At 41.0% G+C, this 20,265-nt stretch overlaps 1 protein-coding gene across 5 annotated transcripts in view; it reads left to right on the top strand.

The window, feature by feature from the left end:
- Window positions 1-20,265, top strand: part of cep170ba (centrosomal protein 170Ba) — a 76,661-nt gene that overhangs the window by 16,494 nt on the left and 39,902 nt on the right. For all 5 annotated transcript variants that reach the window (XM_067991678.1, XM_067991681.1, XM_067991677.1 and 2 more), the window contains exons 7-8: window positions 9,077-9,193; window positions 19,707-20,192. In XM_067991678.1, coding sequence (XP_067847779.1) covers window positions 9,077-9,193; window positions 19,707-20,192 — 603 coding nt within the window. The remainder of the gene's footprint in view (window positions 1-9,076; window positions 9,194-19,706; window positions 20,193-20,265) is intronic.

Raw genomic sequence — 20,265 nt, 5'->3', positions numbered from 1 at the left:
AAAACCTCTGGTAAGAACTTGAAATGAAACAACCAATGCTGATGAAAGGTAGTCAACCTGAAATGTTAACCGTATGTTTCTCTCTCCACAGATGCTGCCTGACCTGCTGAGTGTTCCAGCATTTTCTGTTTTTATTTCAGGTTTTGAGCATCTGCAATATTTACTTTCTACAGAACCTTGACCAGTTTTACTCCTATGTGCAGTTTGGTGCACTGATATCAAAATATGCATTAGAGGTGGTTCAGACAAGAGTGGAATAGGATGATTTAGAGACTTAAAACTCAAATTAAATGGAGTAGCTCGTTAAATTGAACGCATTTACATTATAGAAAAGGAAATGGATCCAGCCTTTTAAAATATATAGGTATTGATGATTCAGATGTAAGCGGAAGTGAACAAATGTAATTTTAGAACACAAAATACTGAAGAAAATGCTGTAAACATTCAGCAAGTCAGCTGGATAGATAGGAGTGGAACCAGGCTGAAGAAAGGACGAATCTTAATGTTTCTGGCATAGCCTATATCTAAACTGACAAAGGGATAAGCCTGAGATATTAACATACTTTCTTTCCTCAGGGATGCTGCCTGACTTGCTGAGTATTTACAGCATTTTCTGTAATTGTAGAGATGTCTTGTATGCAGATGCTGACAGGACATCTTAACGTGTAGCTACATAACAATACTACACTTCAAAAAAAAATTAATTGTATAAAATTCAGATATTTTGATGTGGAGGTTGCTATAAATAGAAATATTGTTGTTCATTATTATACAAGAAGTGAGATTTTGAATTTGAAAAGTTTTAAAATTTAACTGGATTCTGTTTCTCATTCTTTGTCTAAACAGCTTCTTAGATAAATAGAATCATAGGTTATAGCACGGAAGGAGGCCATTCGGCCCATCGAGTCCGTGCCCCCTCTATGCAAGATCAATCCAGCAAGTCCCACTCCCCCACACTTTCCCCATAGCCCTGTAATTTTTATCCTTTCATATACTTATCCAGTTCCCTTTTGAAGGCCATTATTGAATCTGCCTCCACCACCCCTTCAGGCAGTGCATTCCAGATCCTAATCACTCACTGTGTAAAAAAAGTTCTTCTTCATGTCACCTTTGGTTCTTTTGCCAATCACCTTAAATCTGTGTCCTCTGGTCCTTGACCCTTTTGCCAATGGGAACAGTTTCTCTCTATCTACTCTGTCTAGACCCTTCATGGTTTTGAATACCTCTCCTCGCAACCATCTCTGTTCCGAGGAGAACAACCCCAGCTTCTCCAGTCTATCCACGTAACTCATTCCTGGAATCATTCAAGTAAATCTCTTCTGCACCCTTTCTAAGGCCTTCACATCTTTCCTGAAGTGCGGTGCCCAGAACTGGACACACTACTCCAGTTGTGGCTGAACCAGTGTTTTATAAAGGTTCATCATGACTTCCATACTTTTGTACTCTATGCCTCTATTTATAAAGCCCAGGATCCTTTGTGGTTTTTTTAACCACTTTCTCAACCTGCCCTGCCACCTTCAACGATTTGTGCACATTTACCCCCAGATCTCTGTTCGTGTACCCCTTAGATTTGTGCCCTCTAGTTTATATTGGCTCTCTTCGTTCTTCCTACCGAAATGTATGACTTTGCATTTTTTGGCGTTAAATTTCATCTGCTACATGTCCACCCATGCCACCAGCCTGTCTATATCCTCTTGAAGTCTATCACTATCCTCCTCACTGTTCACTACCCTTCCAAGTTTTGTGTCATCTGCAAATTTTGAAATTGTGCCCTGCACATCCAAGTCATTAATATATATTAAGAAAAGCAGTGGTCCCAGCACTGACCCCTGGGGAACGCCACTGCACACCTCCCTCCAGCCGAAAAACAATAGTTCACCACTACTCCCTGTTTCCTGTCACTTAGCCAATTCTGTATCCACGTTGCTACTGCCCCCTTTATTCTGTGGGCCGCAATCTTGATAAGCCTACCGTGCGGCACTTTATCAAACACCTTTTGAAAATCCATATACACCACATCAACTGCATTGCCCTCATCTACCTTCTCTGTTACCTCATCAAAAAGCTATTGGGTTAGTTAAACACTATTTTCCTTTGAGAAATCTGTGCTGGCTTTCCCTAATCAATCCATCCTTGTTCAAATGATTGTTAATTCTGTCCCGGATTATTGTTTCTAAAAGTTTCCCCACCACTGAGGTTAAACTGACTGGCCTATAGTTGCTGGGTTTATCCTTACACCCTTTTTTGAACAAGGGTGTAACATTTGCAATTCAAATGGAATAATTGTAATTACCCAGTGATAGACCTGATCATTTAATGGGGAACTTTCTTATTTTTAAAAAAATTGATTATTTTTAAATCAACTCTGCACCACAGTTCTTCACTATTCCTCTCTGTGGATACTGGTTTACTGGTTTGCTCCAGAGGCATGTAGTTATAACATTAGCTTCACTGCAAGAGTAGCAGCGTTTCATTCTTGAAGTGTCTTATCTGGAACACTAATCTTATCTTTCTCTCAGATACTGACTGACCTACCTACATTTTTTAAACTTGTTCTGTTTTTCTTTAACATTTTAAGCCTGTTCCTGCATTTTTTGTGGCTGATATCCTGGATTGAGAAAATCCAAACTAAGACGATGCTGCTTTTATTATTTCTGATAGTTTCTGCAGTTTGGGATTTTTTTCTTGAGCTATGGCATCATTGATTTGAAAACATTAAAGGGGCACTATATTCATGCTGAACTGCTTGTCCAGCTTTTTAATTTACGTATGTGCAGTCTGATGATTTAAATAATGTTGATGCATAATGTTGACCCTGGGTGTGATGACATGATGAAATATGAAACATTTTTTATGAAGGCAGAGATTCTATAAATGGTGTTATAAGTCCCCCCTCCCATCAACCCCATAAATTACTTACTAAATTTGTGCTGTTGTATAAAACTTGGTTTTCTGACTCCCCTATAGTGATAGGGGATTCCATTGTAAGGGGAACAGATAGGCGTTTCTGCGGCCGCAAACGTGACTCCAGGATGGTATGTTGCCTCCCTGGTGCTAGGGTCAAGGATGTCACTGAGCGGCTGCAGGGCATTCTGGAGGGGGAGGGTGAACAGCCAGTAGTCATGGTCCATATTGGTACCAACGACATAGGTAAAAAAAGGGATGAGGTCCTGCAAGGTGAATTTAAGGAGTTAGGAGATAAATTAAAAAGCAGGACTTCAAAGGTAGTGATCTCAGGATTACTACCGGTGCCACGTGCTAGTGAGTATAGGAACAGGAGAATAGACAGGATGAATGCGTGGCTGCAGGGATGGTGTAGGAGGGAGGGATTTAGATTCCTGGGACATTGGGACCGGTTCTGGGGAAGGTGGGACCTGTACAAGCGTGACGGGTTACACCCGAGCAGGACCGGGACAAATGTCCTCGCGGGGGTGTTTGCTAGTGCTGTTGGGGAAGGTTTTAAACTAGAGTGGCAGGGGGATGGGAACCTGAGCGGGGAGTCAGAAGGGAATAAAGTTGAGAGCAGCAAGAGAGGGGAAGACCCAGGGGAAATCTACAATACAAATAGTTCAAGAACAAGTGAAAGGGAAAAGCATAGAGCAGCGGAAAGAAAGTGTACTTTAGGCACTTTAGATACTTTAGGTACGACAGATAAAATGAAAACTAGAAGGCGTAAGGCGATTAACCCAGCATCAAAGCTGCGGCAGGGGGTTGGGAACCTGAGCAGGGAGACAGAGGAAAGCATATCAGGAAGGGATAGAAGGTATGGAGTAAAAGGTAAAGTGTTAAAAAAGGAAAAAGCAGGAACTAAGTGTCACAAAACATATTTGAAAGTTCTTTATCTGAATGCACGTAGCATTCGTAACAAAATGGACGAGTTAACGGCACAAATAACGACGTATGGGTATGATCTTGTGGCCATTACAGAAACATGGCTGCAGGGTGACAACGACTGGGAATTAAATATGCCAGGGTATTTAACAATCAGGAAGGACAGGCAGGAAGGAAGGGGAGGTGGGGTGGCTATGTTAATAAGGGAAGGAATCACTAATACAGACAAAAGATATTGGGACAAAGGATCAGGATAATGAAACAGTTTGGATAGAGATAAGGAATAATAAGGGGCAAAAAACACTCGTGGGCGTAGTATATAGGCCTCCTAATAGTTGCAACTCTGCTGGAAGAAGTATTAATCAGGAAATAGTCGGGGCATGTAATAAGGGAACAGCTATAATTATGGGGGATTTTAACTAAAGGATTGATTAAGAAAGGGAAGATAGATTATGAAAATAAATTAGCAAAAAATATAAAAACAGATAGCAAGAGTTTCTACAGTTATATAAAAGGAAAAAGGGTGGCTAAGGCAAACGTAGGTCCTTTAGAGGATGAGACCGGGAAATTAATGGTGGGAAACATGGAGATGGCAAAAATGCTGAACAAATATTTTGTTTCAGTCTTTACGGTAGAGGACAATAAGAATATCCCAACAGTGGACAAACAGGGGGCTCCAGGTGGGGAGGAGCTAAATACGATTAAAATCACTAAGGAATTGGTACTTAGTAAATTAATGGGACTCAAGGCGGATAAATCCCCTGGACCTGATGGCTTTCATCCTAGGGTCTTGAGGGAAGTGGCAGTGGGGATTGTGGATGCTTTGGTAATAATTTTCCAAAATTCTCTGGACTCGGCAAAGGTCCCGGCAGATTGGAAAACTGCCAATGTAACACCCTTATTTAAAAAGGGTAGTAGGCAGAAGGCTGGAAATTATAGACCAGTTAGCTTAACATCTGTGGTTTGTAAAATTTTGGAGTCTGTTATTAAGGAGACAGTAGCAGAACATTTGGATAAACATAATTTAATAGGACAAAGTCAGCATGGCTTTATAAAGGGGAAGTCATGTCTGACAAATTTGCTTGAGTTCTTTGAGGATATAACGTACAGGGTGGATAAAGGGGAACCAGTGGACATAGTGTATTTGGACTTCCAGAAGGCATTCGACAAGGTGCCACATAAAAGATTATTGCTCAAGATAAAGAATCACTGGATTGGGGGTAATATTCTGGCATGGGTGGAGGATTGGTTATCTAACAGGAAGCAGAGAGTTGGGATAAATGGTACATTCTCGGACTGGCAACCAGTAGCCAGTGGTGTTCCGCAGGGGTCGGTGCTGGGTCCCCAACTCTTTACAATCTATATTAACGATTTGGAGGAGGGGACCGAGTGTAACATATCAAAGTTTGCAGATGATACAAAGATGGGAGGGAAAGTAGAGAGTGAGGAGGACATAAAAAACCTACAAGGGGATATAGACAGGCTGGGTGAGTGGGCGGAGATTTGGCAGATGCAATACAATATTGGAAAATGTGAGGTTATTCACTTTGGCAGGAAAAATCGGAGAGCAAGTTATTATCTTAATGGCGAGAAACTGGAAAGTACTGCAGTACAAAGGGATCTGGGGGTCCTAGTGCAAGAAAATCAAAAGGTGAGTTTGCAGGTGCAGCAGGTGATCAAGAAGGCCAACGGAATGTTGGCTTTTATTGCTAGGGGGATAGAATATAAAAACAGGGAGGTATTGCTGCAGTTATATAAGGTATTGGTGAGACCGCACCTGGAATACTGCATACAGTTTTGGTCTCCATACTTAAGAAAAGACATACTTGCTCTCGAGGCAGTACAAAGAAGGTTCACTCGGTTAATCCCAGGGATGAGGGGGTGGACAGATGAGGAGAGGTTGAGTAGATTGGGACTCTACTCATTGGAGTTCAGAAGAATGAGAGGTGATCTTATTGAAACATATAAGATTGTGAAGGGGCTTGATCGGGTGGATGCAGTAAGGATGTTCCCAAGGATGGGTGAAACTAGAACTAGGGGGCATAATCTTGGAATAAGGGGCTGCTCTTTCAAAACTGAGATGAGGAGAAACTTCTTCACTCAGAGGGTAGTAGGTCTGTGGAATTTGCTGCCCCAGGAAGCTGTGGAAGCTACATCATTAAATAAATTTAAAACAGAAATAGACAGTTTCCTAGAAGTAAAGGGAATTAGGGGTTACGGGGAGCGGGCAGGAAATTGGACGTGAATTTAGATTTGAGGTTAGGATCGGATCAGCCATGATCTTATTGAATGGCGGAGCAGGCTCGAGGGGCCGATTGGCCTACTCCTGCTCCTATTTCTTATGTTCTTATGTAAATTATTTTCATTCTTTTGGTCTCTGAATTCTTTGTTTTTGAATGGTCATTTGGAAAATCTTGACTGTATGCTGTACATCAATATGTTGGAGCAGTATTTTGTTAACCATGTACCCTGATTTATATTACATTTTTGAAATATATTAAACATCTAACTGAAATTAGTAATTACATGCAGTGCTGTTGACTTTCATTGGGTTCACAGGCAGAGCTGCTTAAGGACGGAGTTGAGGTTTTAAGCTAACTCCTAAGAGCCAGTGCTTATTGGAGGGTGACATGTCAGAACGTGCTGTGCTCCACCACTAATCTGAGTATCATACGGCTGTCACCATTACAAATAACTAACATCCACTTAGGACTTCAAGGAAGGATAAAAAAACAAAAGTTTGCCACCAGGTTTGATAACATGTTACTGTTTTGTGAATTGGACAGAAATCAAAAGCTTAGTTGGGCTACAACAACAACTTGCATTTATATAGTGCCTTTAACATAGTAAAACGTCCCAAGGCGCTTCACAGGAGCGATTATCAAATTTGACACCGAGCCACTTAAGGAGGTATTTGGACAGGTGACCAAAGAGGTAGGTTTTAAGGAGTGTCTCGAAGAGGGAGAGAGAGAGGTAAAGAGGCAGAAGGTTTAGGGAGGGAATTCCAGAGCTTAGGGCCTAGGCAGCTGAAGGCACTGCCGCCAGTGTGGAGCGATTAAAATCGGGGATGTGCAAGAGGCAAGAATTAGAGGAGTGTAGAGATCCCGGAGGGTTATGGGGCTGGAGGAGGTTACAGAGATAGGGAGGGGCGAGGCCATGAGGGATTTGAAAACAAGGATGAGAATTTTAAAATCGAGGTGTTCCCGGACCGGGAGCCAATGTAGGTCAGCAAGCACAGGGATGATGGGAGAACGGGACATGGTTAGAAAACATTAACATGCAAATAGTCTTTCAGGAACAAATTAATGTGAATCTCCATAAGAACCCAGCTAACATGTATATACTATCAAATGTATGATGCATACGCTTGTTTAATTCTTATATCTCACATTTCACAAGATTTAATTCCTCTAAGTCATTGACTGGACTTTTACATTTCAATTGGTTAATAAATTCATAAAGCACAGAGAGAACTAATGAAAGGAGCCTTTAATTTTGTTAGTCTCAAGTATAGTAATTTTAATAGGTTTTGAAAAACATGAATGTGAAGAAATAAGCTGTCAGGCAAAAACTTGTTGAGCAAGTTCAGGAAATTAAATACTTTTTCTTTTGAAACTGTTTTCTTCTCCTTGGCATCAATGAAAAAAGTGGGTCACACTGAATTACCCACGCTTAAAAGAAAGGTTTTGAGTTGCATCTTTTGAATTGATCGATTTGAATGACCAAACTGCTACTGTAACTTAATCCAAAGGGGTTTAGGAAGAGAATTCCAGAGAGCAAAGCCATGATGGTGCACATGGTGAATGTGTCATCAATTCCATGCTTAGTAGAATGGAGGGTGAGAGCCGGGAAATAGAGTTGGAGACGGTTGCAGAGAAGGGGGTGGGGTGTAGCCATGGAGGGATTTATAAATGAATGAAGATTTGAGAGTGAGATATAATGAAATTAAGGATGAGCCAGTCACAAGGACAGTAGAAACACTGAGGTTTAAGCATCTCACAAAATGGAAATGGTACAGGAGTAGGCCATTCAGCTCTTCAAATCTGTTCCACCATTCAATTAGATCATAGCTGATGTGTATCGCAGCTCCATTTACCTGCTTTTTCTCCATATTCCTGGATGCTTTTACAAAAATTACCCTTTGTGTGAAAAAATGCTTCCTGATTTCACTACTAACTGGCCTAGTTCTAATTTTAAGATTATGTCCTCTTCTGGATTCCCCACCAGAGAAAAGTGTTTCTCTTTATTTGCCCTATTGAATCCCTTTATCATTTTAAACACCTCGATTAGATCACCCCTCAACCTTCTGAACTCCAGGGAATACAAACCAAGTTTATACAACTGGTCCTCATAGCTTAACCCTTTAAGCCCCAATATCATCCTGGTGAATCTGCGCTGCACCCCTTCCAAAGCCAATATACCTTTCTTGAGGTGCAGTGCCCAAAACTGAATGCAGTACTCCAAATAGGGTCTGACCAAGGCTTTGTATAACTGAAGCATCGCTTGCTTTTGTATTCCAATCCCTTGAGATAAAGGCTAACATTCCATTTGCCTTTTTGATTGCTTTTTGTACTTGTTCACTAGCTTTTAGTGATTTATGTACACAGACACCCATTGCACCTCCACAGGTCATAGTCTCTCTCTCACCATTAAGAAAATATCCCGATTTGGCTTTATTGGATCCAAAGTGGATGACCACACACTTCCCCCAACCACCATTCCCCGATCGTCACCACTACTTCCCATCACCACTGCCCCCCCGCCCCCAATCACCAGCACTACCTTCTCCCCTGGCCACCACTTCCTTCTGACCAGGCTTGATGGAAATGAGGCCCGAGGCCCAATGTCAGGTCCGCCTCTGGCCTCACCATTCAGGTGCAGGGATTGTACTCTGTGCCACCTGCTGCCCGAATTTCTAGGCCAGTCATTTTCAGATAATGATTTACCTGCTGTGCATTTCTGGCACTTTCTGTTGCTATTTCAGAAAGGTTTTATTATATGGGTGAACAGGAGGAACGTAAGCACTGGAAAGCCACTGTTGGCCCAGTGTAGGGAAGCCATTTAACTATTTGTGCCCCCACCTACAGAAAGGAAATGTAACTTGAAGTGAAAGGTCACGAGGCCTGAAATGCAGAGCTATTCAGTTTTGGCTTAGAATAAGCTCTTATGGTTTCTGATATACAGTTGTTTTGTGATCACTAGCACATTTTGGTTAATTGCTTTTATTCATCTTTTTGTGCCATAGATAGTGCCACGTTTAGACCCACTCCTCTGTATGGCCAACCATCGTGGTGGGGTGATGATGACCTGGATAACAAAGGAGAAAGAGATGAACCCAAAAGGCCAGGAGATCCCAACAATGGTATTTGGCAATTTATAAAATTAACACATGGGTTATTAAATTTAGGTGTCAGCCTAACCTTGGTAACTTGGACCCTACCAGCACCACAAAATTGTGTGATCTATTGGGAATCAGTCCAGCAAACATTTATGATATGTTATCGTTGAGATTGCTTCTCCTCCTACTCCGATTGATAAACAGTCAGTTAATGTTCATTGCAAGAGCTATATGTATATGTAGCAAATGGATTCCTTCAGCAGAGAGCCACTCTTGGGCAGATTCTTAGGCAACAAATTTAGGACTGTGCACACTTCTTCCTCCCCCATCCATCTACTGGCATTTGTAGGGATGACTTAAGAGGCATGTTCCCCTGAGAAATTTTTGAATTTTTATATTAAAAGTACGGTAGTATGTTATGGATAATTTTAAACACACTTCTTTCATTATTGAATTTTCAATGTTAAAAGAAATAAGAAAAATAAGTGATATTTGGGTTTATGCATATTCAACAGATCAACCAGAACATCACTTCCCCAAGAGCCACCTGGTCAGTCACGCCCTCCCCCAATTCACAGAGGCACTCTTTTTATAACCCCCCACCCAATCCCAATCTCTCAATTCAGAGGCATTGTTTGCCTCCAGTTCAGAGGCATCCTCTTGCAACCCCCACACTCCAGTTCTCAGAGTTACTGTATAAGACCCTCACCCTCCCAGTTCATAGAGGCACTCTCCTTCCTTGATGATGTTTGCCCTCACTGGTCCTAGCTGTTGTTCCTATCTGATGCTTCTGCTTTGCTCTGGGAGCAGACTGCTGCAGGTAGAAATTCCTGATCTATTGTTAGACTAGTATCTGCCTACAACAGATAGTCCCCTTCTGAAGTAAAATAGCAGTCACATACTAGCTGAATCTGGGAACCACCGTCAGAAGATTATCAAGGAGCAGAGTGACAGCCATTTTCCAACCAGATTACATGTTGCATTATGTTGCCCGTGGGACATAAATATTTGTGTTTTATGCATACACCCCTGCTCCTAGGGCATCCCATAGGAATAAATAGGATGCCCCTTTTCTCCTACAATCATTTCAGCCCTAAAAGATGCCTTTTCCCCTTCCCCCCCCCCCCCCCCCCACACACAAAAAAATAAATATAATTTGGGGTGTTAACTTTAAACATGTTAAGTTGGAACCTTTTTTGGAGCAGATTTTTCTTAAATACTGCAGCGCCATCTGTTTGAGGAGCTGTCCTTCCCAAGATTGCCCTTGCATTATGTCCTTTTGAGTTGCAATAGGTAAACTTGTGTACATTAAACACACATCTGCCACCATCCTCTGTACATGTATAAATATGTGCCATATTCAAATCTGGTGATTATTTGTACTGGAGAACAATTGTACAATGTTTACTGAATATGTCATTCAGGAATTTGTTTTAAATTTTGTTTAGAGGATTGCGTAAATGAATTGAAATTGCAAGCCTGCAAATTTGGTGTTGGGAGATGGGGAATTTGAATTATTTGGTTTAACTCCATTTTGAGGAGATGAAGGATAGGTGAGAGAGGAGAGGATGCACTGCATCTTTCTTCCATCCTGAGTCTGCTAAGTTAGCAGATCTCAGCCAGTTTGGCAGTGGGATGCTTCATTTGGTTTCTGGTATGGCTTGTTCTACACTACTTGCAACCTGTCCTAATTTGGTATAATTGGCAGACTTGGAGAGCTTTGCTACTGTCCCTTTCTTCAAATCACTAATACACATCAAAGACACCAATGGCCTAACCACTGCAGTTCCCATCTTTCCATGTTGATACTGCACCCTTAGTGCTTTACTTTTTGCATCCTGTTAGTTTCCACTTCAGAAGTTTTCCTTCTATTCCATGCCTTTTCACCTTATAAAATAATCTTCTAAATTTCTTGAGTGTGTCCGGGATAGTTTTCTACAGCAGTATGTCCTAGAGGCAACAAGGGGGCAAGCCTTTCTAGATTTAGTAATGAGTCATGAACCAGATTTAGTTAACAGCTCAACTGTGGTGAACATCTATCATAACATGATCGAGTTCAATGTAGTGTTTCAAAAGGGAAAAAAGTGAATCAGCTGCTAAGATTCTAGACTTGGGTTCGGCCGACTTCAATGGGATGAGACAGAGACTGTCCACAGTAAACTGGGCAAATCTGTTAATGGGTAAAACAACTGATGATCAGTGGGAAATGTTTAAAGAAACATTTAATGTGATACAGAATCTGTTTATACCCCTGAGGGGCAAGAACTCTACTTGCCAAAAAAAACAGCCATGGACAACTAAAGAGGTAAGGGACAGTATAAGACATAAGGAAAGGGCATACAAAAAGGCAAAAAATGGCACAGATCCTGGCGAACGGGAAAGATACAAAGATCAACAAAGGGTCACAAAACAGATAGTAAGAGCTACAAAAAGAGTGTATGAAAAGAAACTTGCAAGGGATATCAAAACCAATACGAAGAACTTTTATAGTTACATTAGGAAAAAGAGGGTGGTCAGGAGCAGTGTTGGCCCCTTAAAAACTGAAAGTGGGGATATTGTCATTGACAATGGGGAACTGGTGGACATGTTGAATAATTACTTTGCGTCTGTATTTACAGTAGAATAAGGGGATAGCATGCCGGAAATCCCAAGAAAACTAATATTGAATCGGGGACAGGGACTCGATAAAATTAACATAAGTAAAGCAACAGTAATGAAGAAAATAATAGCACTAAAGAGTGACAAATCCCCAGGACCAGATGGTTTCCATCCCAGGGTTTTAAAGGAAGTAGGTGAGCACGTTGCAGATGCCCTATCTATAATCTCTCAAAGTTCTCTAGATTCAGGAACTGTCCCTCTGCTTTTTAAGAAAGGAGAGGGAGGGAAACCAGGGAATTATAGACCAGTTAGGCTAACATCTGTTGTGGGGAAAATGCTGGAGTCTATAATTAAGGATAGGGTGACTGAACACCTCGAATTTTCAGTTAATCAGAGAGCCAGCATGGATTTGTGAAAGGTAGGTCGTGCCTGATTGAATTTTTTGAAGAGGTGACTAAAGTAGTGGACAGGGGAATGTCAATGGATGTGATTTATATGGACTTCCAGAAGGCATTTGATAAGGTCCCACATAAGAGACTGTTAGCTAATATAGAAGCCCATGAAATCGAGGGAAAAGTACGGACTTGGTTAGGAAGTTGGCTGAGCGAAAGGCGACAGAGAGTAGGGATAATGGGTAGGTACTCACATTGGCAGGATGTGACTAGTGGAGTACTGCGGGTATCTGTCTTGGGGCCTCAATTATTCGCAATATTTATTAACGACTTAGATGAAGGCATAGAAAGTCTCATATCTAAGTTTGCCGATGACACAAAGATTGGTGGCATTGTAAGCAGTGTAGATGAAAACACAAAATTACAAAGTGATATTGATAGATTAGGTGAATGGGCAAAACTGTGGCAAATGGAATTCAATGTAGACAAATGTGAGGTCATTCACTTTGGATCAAAAAAGGATAGAACAGGGTACTTTCTAAGTGGTAAAAAGTTAAAAACAGTGAATGTCAAAGGGGACTTAGGGGTACAGGTACATAGATCATTGAAGTGTCATGAAACAGGTGCAGAAAATAATCAAGAAGGCTAATGGAATGTTGGCCTTTATATCTAGAGGACTAGAGTACGAGCGGGCAGCAGCTATACAAGACCCTGGTTAGACCGCACCTGGAGTACGGTGAGCAGTTCTGGGCACCGCACCTTCGGAAGGACATATTGGCCATGGAGGGAGTGCAGCGTAGGTTCACTAGAATGATACCCAGACTTTTTTTTTATTCGTTAATGGGATGTGGGCATCGCTGGCGAGGCCGGCATTTATTGCCCATCTCTTATTGCCCTTCTTTTATTGCCCTTGAGAAGGAGGTGGTGAGCCGCCTTCTTGAACCGCTGCAGTCCGTGTGGTGACGATTCTCCCACAGTACGCGATTTTGCAACTGAGCGGCTTGCTAGGCCATTTCAGAGGGCAATTAAGAATCAACCACATTGCTGTGGGTCTGGAGTCCCATATAGGCCAGACCGGGTAAGGACAGCAGGTTTCCTTCCCTGAAGGACATTAGTGAACCAGATGGGTTTTTATGACAATCCGGTAGGGTCATAGCCACCATTACTGATACTAGTATTTTAATTGCAGATTTTTAATTTAATTAATTGAATTTAAATTCGCCAGCTGCCGTGGCGGGATTTGAACTCATGACTCATGGATTTTTAGTCCAGGCCCCACTGCATTACTAGTCCAGTAACATAACCACTATGCTACCATACCCAATAAGGGTTAAGTTACGAGGAAAGATTACACAAATTGGGGTTATATTCTCTGGAGTTTCGAAGGTTAAGGGGTGATCTGATCGAAGTTTAAGATATTAAGGGGAACAGATAGGGTGGATAAAGATAAACTATTTCCGCTGGTTGGGGATTCTAGGAGTAGGGGGCATAGTCTAAAAATTAGAGCTAGACCTTTCGGGAGCGAGATTAGAAAACATTTCTGCACACAAAGGGTGGTAGAAGTTTGGAACTCTCTTCCGCAAACGGCAATTGATACTAGCTCAATTGCTAAATTTAAATGTGAGATAGATAGCTTTTTGGCAACCAAAGATATTAAGGGATATGGGCCAAAGGCAGGTATATGGAGTTAGATCACAGATCAGCCATGATCTTATCAAATGGCAGAGCAGGCAGGAGGGGTTGAATGGCCTACTCCTGTTCCTATGTTCCTAAATAGTATAGTGTGAAAGGCTTTGCTAAAGCTTATTTGGGAGGTAATTTTAACCTAATCAGCCAGTCGGGAAACTGATGGGATAGGGTGCAACGCTAGTTTTACATCCCACCCGATTATTTATATATATATATATATATATATATATATATATATATTCATATTCCATTGAAGTCAGTGTGTGCGTGCACTTAACAGCCACTTGAATACTTTTGAAGTGGCATCTCTGTCGTTATCTTGATGAACCCAGCAGCTAATTTGTGCGTAGTAAAATCGCACAAACAGCAAATGAATGACCAGATAATGTCTTTGATGGTGAGAGATTCTGTTGGCCAGGACACCTGGGGAACTTCCTATTCTTGGTGCCATTGGATCTTTCGTATCCACCACAACAAGAATACTCATCCAAAAGACAACAACTGTGACAATGCAGCAATTAGTACTACACTGAAGTATCAGCCTCGTCTATGTGTTCAAATTCCAGAGTGAAGCATGAACCCACAACTTCTGACTCAGAGTTGTGCGCTACCATTGAATCAACCTGACACGCAAGCTAATTGGAAGTTTACTTCCTTCTTGGTTTCGAAGGCTACCTCATGAAGCGATCCTCAAACATTTGCCAAACATTGTATAAATGCAACTATAGCACACGAGAATGCCTTTGACAGATCATTGCTAACAACTGTTATGACTTTTACACAGTGCCTCTTCTTGCCCCCTCCGCCTCCAATTTTGTGCTGCTCTAGTATGTTCCTATGCTCTGTGGTGGCTGCAGATTGAAGAAATAAAGATTACCTACCTAGTAATATAATTATACATGAAGGGTAAAAATTTGCAGGGCTATGGGTAAAGGGTTGGGGAACGGGTCTAATTGGATAGCTGTTTTGGAAATGTAATAAATAGTGAGGAGGCTAGTAACAGACTTCAGGAGGACATAGATAGACTGGTGAAATGGGCAGAGACATGGCAGATGAAATTTAATGCAGAGAAGTGTAATATGATTCATTTTGGTAGGAAGAATGAAGAGAGGCAATATAAACTAAATGGTACAATTTTAAAGGGGATACAGGAAGAGAGAGACCTGGATGTGTACGTACACAACTCTTTGAAGGTGGCAGAACAAGTTGAGAAGACTGTTAAAAGGCATACAGGATCCTTGGCTTTATAAATAGAGGCATGGAGTACAAAAGCAAGGAAGTTATACTAACCTTTTATAGAACACTGGTTAGGCCCCAGCTGGAGTATGTACCCTCTCTAAGGCCTTGACAACCTTCCAAAAGTGTGGGGCCAATTCTGGGCACCACACTTTTGGAAGGATGTCAAGGCCTTAGAGAGGGTACATAGGAGATTTACTAGAATGGTACCAGGGATGAAAGATTTCAGTTATGTGGAGAGACTAGAGAAACTGGGGTTGTTCTAGAGCAGAGAAGGTTAGGGGAGATTTGATAGATGTGTTTAAAATCATGAGGGGTTTTGATAGAGTAAATAAAGAGAAACTGTTTTCAGTGGCAGAAGGGTCAGTAACCAGAGGACACATTTACGTTAATTGTCAAAAAAGCCAGAGGCGACATGAGGAAAAAGAATGTTACGCAGCGAGTTGTTATGATCTGGAATGCACTGCCTGAAAAGGTGGTGGAAGCAGATTCAAATTTTCAAAAAGGAAGTGGATAAATACTTGAAGGGGAAAATTTGCAGGGCTATGTGGAAAGAGCAGGGAAGTGGAACTAATTGGATAGCTCTTTCAATGAGCTGGCACAGACACGATGGGTCGAATGGCCTCCTGTGCTGTATCATTCTATGATTATATTAATTCTTCCAATGATATGCATTCTCTATTAATTAAGTTGACTGAAAATCTTTCTGATCCATCATAGCTAATTTGACCTTGTGTGCATGGAAATGTTACTCAAAATTGGGCGATGCCTAATAGAGTTGCTTCCTCTTTCATAATGGTACTAAATAGGGTACAGTTGGCTTGGGTGAACAGTTAACCTATTGAAATGTTTACTTTTCCTTATTAGTCTATTTTTTACCAAACAATATAATAACATAATTATAATTCACTGTTAAACGAACATTCTGTCTTCCATATATGAGTCTAAGGATCATGCAATGAGTTATATTGGCTTAAGGGAATTTAATAGATACAGTTTACTGTACTTCAAACTTAAAGAAGTTTTTATGTCTGCAGACATATAATGCATAAATTTATAATGGAAATCATTTGCTTTTGAACCGAACTTATTGAAAATGATTTCTTGAATGACCAATGAGGTTTTCAAAAAATCCTTGTAATTTCACAAAGTAATTTGTATATAAAATTTCTATAAGGACATTTATTTCTGGTTGGTTTTTTTCAAAATGTATGCCAGAAATGTTCTCTCTGTGGTTTCAAGTTATTTTAAGTGTTTTTGGGGCTACAAGTGACTTGTGGATTTTTTTTCAAGCAAAAGAGGCTATGGGCCATAAATTAGCTTTTTAAAGAAAATACAGCTTTGCAACATTTATCTTTTACTGCTGTAATAGCAAAATATAATTATTTTCAACTCCAAATTATTATAAAAACTGCTTCCTTGCTAATAGTGACTTGCTCTAAGTCACTAATAAAAACATTTTGACACTTGAACTTGACATTCAATGACCCAGTTACATCACTATATATATATATATATATATATATATATATACACACACACTTGTGGTATACTTGTGGAATTTACGCTATGTGTATATTTGAAATAGAATAATTCCATGGAGATGTTCCTAAATTTCAGAAATATTTTGTAAGTGAAGGTGAGTGTGGGCTCACACAGTTGTTTAATCCTCTCATGTAAATTTCAGTGTGCGTCAAGACCATGGAGCATACGGACTGTTGGTATCCGTACTGATGGTTGCTGCTGGCACGAGCATTGCCATGAATAGAATAAACCCCACACAAAGTTACATTTCTGATTTACAAGGCTATAATTCGATCTCTGACTCTGGTAGTTATAAACTACTTGAGCTTTGCTGTCTGAACTTTAGATCATATTTAAATTGCACAACTATAATATTGCTTTATAATATAGTACAATCTTTATTTTCAATGACCCCACTAATTTTCACGCTTAATGGGAGACCAGCTGGAGTTAGGGTTGCCAATGTTTTTTTTCTTGTGTCTGTTCTACTTCTGCTGGTATGATCAGCTTATCTGGAGGTCAAAGCTCTTCCTGCACCAATCATCAAATTCTGCAGTGCGACCGGAGAAAGCCAGGTAAAAGTGCTCTCCTGATGGCAACCATTTCCCATGAGGTACAGAGGTGAGTGCTGAAGATATTATGTGCACGATGGTGATCACCTTTGAGATCAGCACTGTGAAGCTGACAACTTAAAAATCAATAATCTGCCTTTTTTAAATGAGCTCTGATGCCAGTAAGTGGAGCATGTGTTAAATGTAACATCAGCAGGTCACTGTACTAGTCAAATGTAAGGAATCTTACAACACCAGGTTATAGTCCAACTGTTTTATTTGAAAATCACAAGCTTTCGGAGGCTTTCTGCTTCGTCAGGTGAGCCCAAATAAAACAGTTGGACTATAACCTGGTGTTGTAAGATTCCTTACATTTGTCAACCCCAGTCCATCACGGGCATCTCCACATCACTGTACTAGTCGACATTGCATCCCCGCTCTGTTCACAGGCATAGGAGCGTGCTTAAAAAAGGCAACTCTCTTGGTCTTGAAGTCAGCAGCAGTGGTCTCAGTAGATGCTAATGGGATCTTCTGAGCTTTTATTTTGCAGTACTAGTGGCAATGCCACATGAATTTATGCAATGTTGGATACACTCATTGGAGGTGAACGCATACTGTCTTTAACACTCATTTCTATAACTAGGGCACCATGGTTTGTTGGTGGTATTTTTGTTTGGTTCTCTTGGGTCTAGTACCTGCTAGTGTTGTGCACCTGCAGTTCAGCAGTTCCAGTACTAGAATCTCAGCTATCTGTTGATTTCCATTGTTGGACAATTAAGATTCCATTGTAACTAAAAGATTGCAGTTCCAGGTTTCAACGATATGCATGTTATGCCCCGCTGTTACTTTTAGAAAATCTGCTTTGTTGTCGTATCTTGCCTTGATACGATTAAGCTGTAGCTGGTGAAATAATGCACAATAGTTCTTACTATTTATACAATATGCAATAGTGTTAAATTTACATTATAAATAACTCAAAACTGAAAGATAAAATATAATTGCACAAACATGCTGTGTTTGCTAAGTATTACCTCGATAAACCCCTCACCCTCATTTCAAACAAACACCATGCCCTTTCCGAACACGTCATGTCCATAAGACCCCCACCTCCTTTTTCCTTGGCCCCATTCCCACAAAACTGCCAACCACTTCAGCTTCCCTTGCACACTCTCATGCTAGCTGACATGGTAAATGGTTCCCTCCATTTCAAAACATCTCATCATCCCCTCCTCAAAAAATCTGCTCTCGACCCCTCCTTGCAAACTACAGCCCCATCTCCAAACTCTTTCATCGCCAGACTCTTTTAAATGTGTTGTTGCCTCTCAGATCTGTGCCCACCTGGCCTACAACTCCCATTTGAATCCCTCTAGTCTGGTTTCTGCCCCTGCCACAGGACTAAAACGGCCCTAATCTAAGTGACGAATAATATTTTCTGTGAGTGACTATTGCATTATCTCTCCTCGTCCACCTCAACCTTTTTGTAGTTTTTGACACGATCAACCACACTACCCTCCACCAACACCTCTTCTGCGTTGTCCAACTTAGTGGGGCTTCCTTTACTTGGTTCCATTCTTATCTACCTGATCATAGCACAAGCTTATGTTCCCAGTCCCACACCATTAGCACAGGAGTCCCTCAAAAGGATTCAATATTGGCCCCTTTTCTTATCGTTATCAACATGCTGCCATGTGGCAACATGCTTCTGAGACATAGGGTCAGCTTTCATGTGCATACTGACATACAACTATACCTTTCCTCCTCCTCCTCTCTCAACCCATCTACTGCGCCTGTGCTATCGGACTGCTTCTCCGACATCCAGTCTTGGATGAGCTGCAGCTCAAAATTGTGAAGACTGAAGCAATCATCTTCAGCTACAGCCACAAACTGTACCCTCGCCACCGATTCTATTCCCCCTCTCTGGCCACCGTCTCATGAGGAACTAGACTGTACACAACCTGGGCATCCTATTCAGCACCAAACTGAGCTTCCATCCTCATATCCTTACCATCATAAAGACGGCCTACTTTTATCTCCAAAACATCACCCGCTTCCACTCATACCTCGGCCCATGTGCTGCTGAAACTCTGATCCGTGCCTTTGTCACCTCAGGACTCGACTATTCTAATGTTCTTTTGGTTGACCTCCCATTCCTCCACTCAATGTAAACTTCAGCTCCCTAAACCCCTCTACTTCTCCTCCTTCCTCTCTTTCTCTAAAACTCTCCACGAAACCCACCTCTTTGACCAAGTTTTTATTACCACTTCTAATATCTCCTTTGACTCAACATCCATTTTTTTCCCCTACCCCTCTGAAAAACATCTTAGCATCATTAATGTAGAAAACATCCTATTTGAATGCAGGTGGTTACTGTTAATGCTGGTGCAGTAACAGTAGTAGTAGTATTAGTAAGCTGCATCAATAGGATTGGAGGTGTAAAATCCAGAAAATAGGTACAATAGTAGTGGAGGAGGGTGAGATGGGAGGCATTGATTCAAAAATCTGTGATATTCAGGAAATTAATTTGTATTTATTTACTCTCTTCCATAGATAATTCCAAGGAAATACCAAGAAGTGAGCAGGAAATTAATGGAAACATTCCAGATTATAAAGATTTTGGAGAAAAATCTGTCTATTCATTTCGAAGAGAACCCAGCTACTTTGAAATTCCAACAAAAGAATTTCAACAGCCATCCAAGTCTCCAGACTGTGAGGTTCATGAAATTCCAACAAAGGACACAGATACAATACCGTCCCCTCGAGTTCAGAGTCATGCTTCTTTTACTATTGAATTTGATGACTGTACCCCTGGCAAAATGAAAATAAAGGATCATGTGACCAAATTTTCCTTGAGACAGAGAAAGGCTCAACAGGTAGAAAAAGTACCTGTACAAGGGGATGTACTGTCAGCAGAGAATAAAGTAGTTGACTGGCTGGTCCAGAATGATCCAAGCCTAATGTTGAAAAGGCAGGCCCCAAGGGATGATGTATACAGTACCAAGAGTGATCTACAGGTTCACATAAAGACTCTTAAAGGTATTGTATGTCTTTTCTTTTGTTGGCGCCTCATTAGAGATTAAAATTCAATATACCTTGCTACCAAATATCA

The sequence above is a fragment of the Heptranchias perlo genome, chromosome 10 (assembly GCF_035084215.1).
Source record: "Heptranchias perlo isolate sHepPer1 chromosome 10, sHepPer1.hap1, whole genome shotgun sequence".
NCBI classification, from domain to species: domain Eukaryota; kingdom Metazoa; phylum Chordata; class Chondrichthyes; order Hexanchiformes; family Hexanchidae; genus Heptranchias; species Heptranchias perlo.
This window is presented reverse-complemented; position numbering and strand designations above follow the sequence as displayed.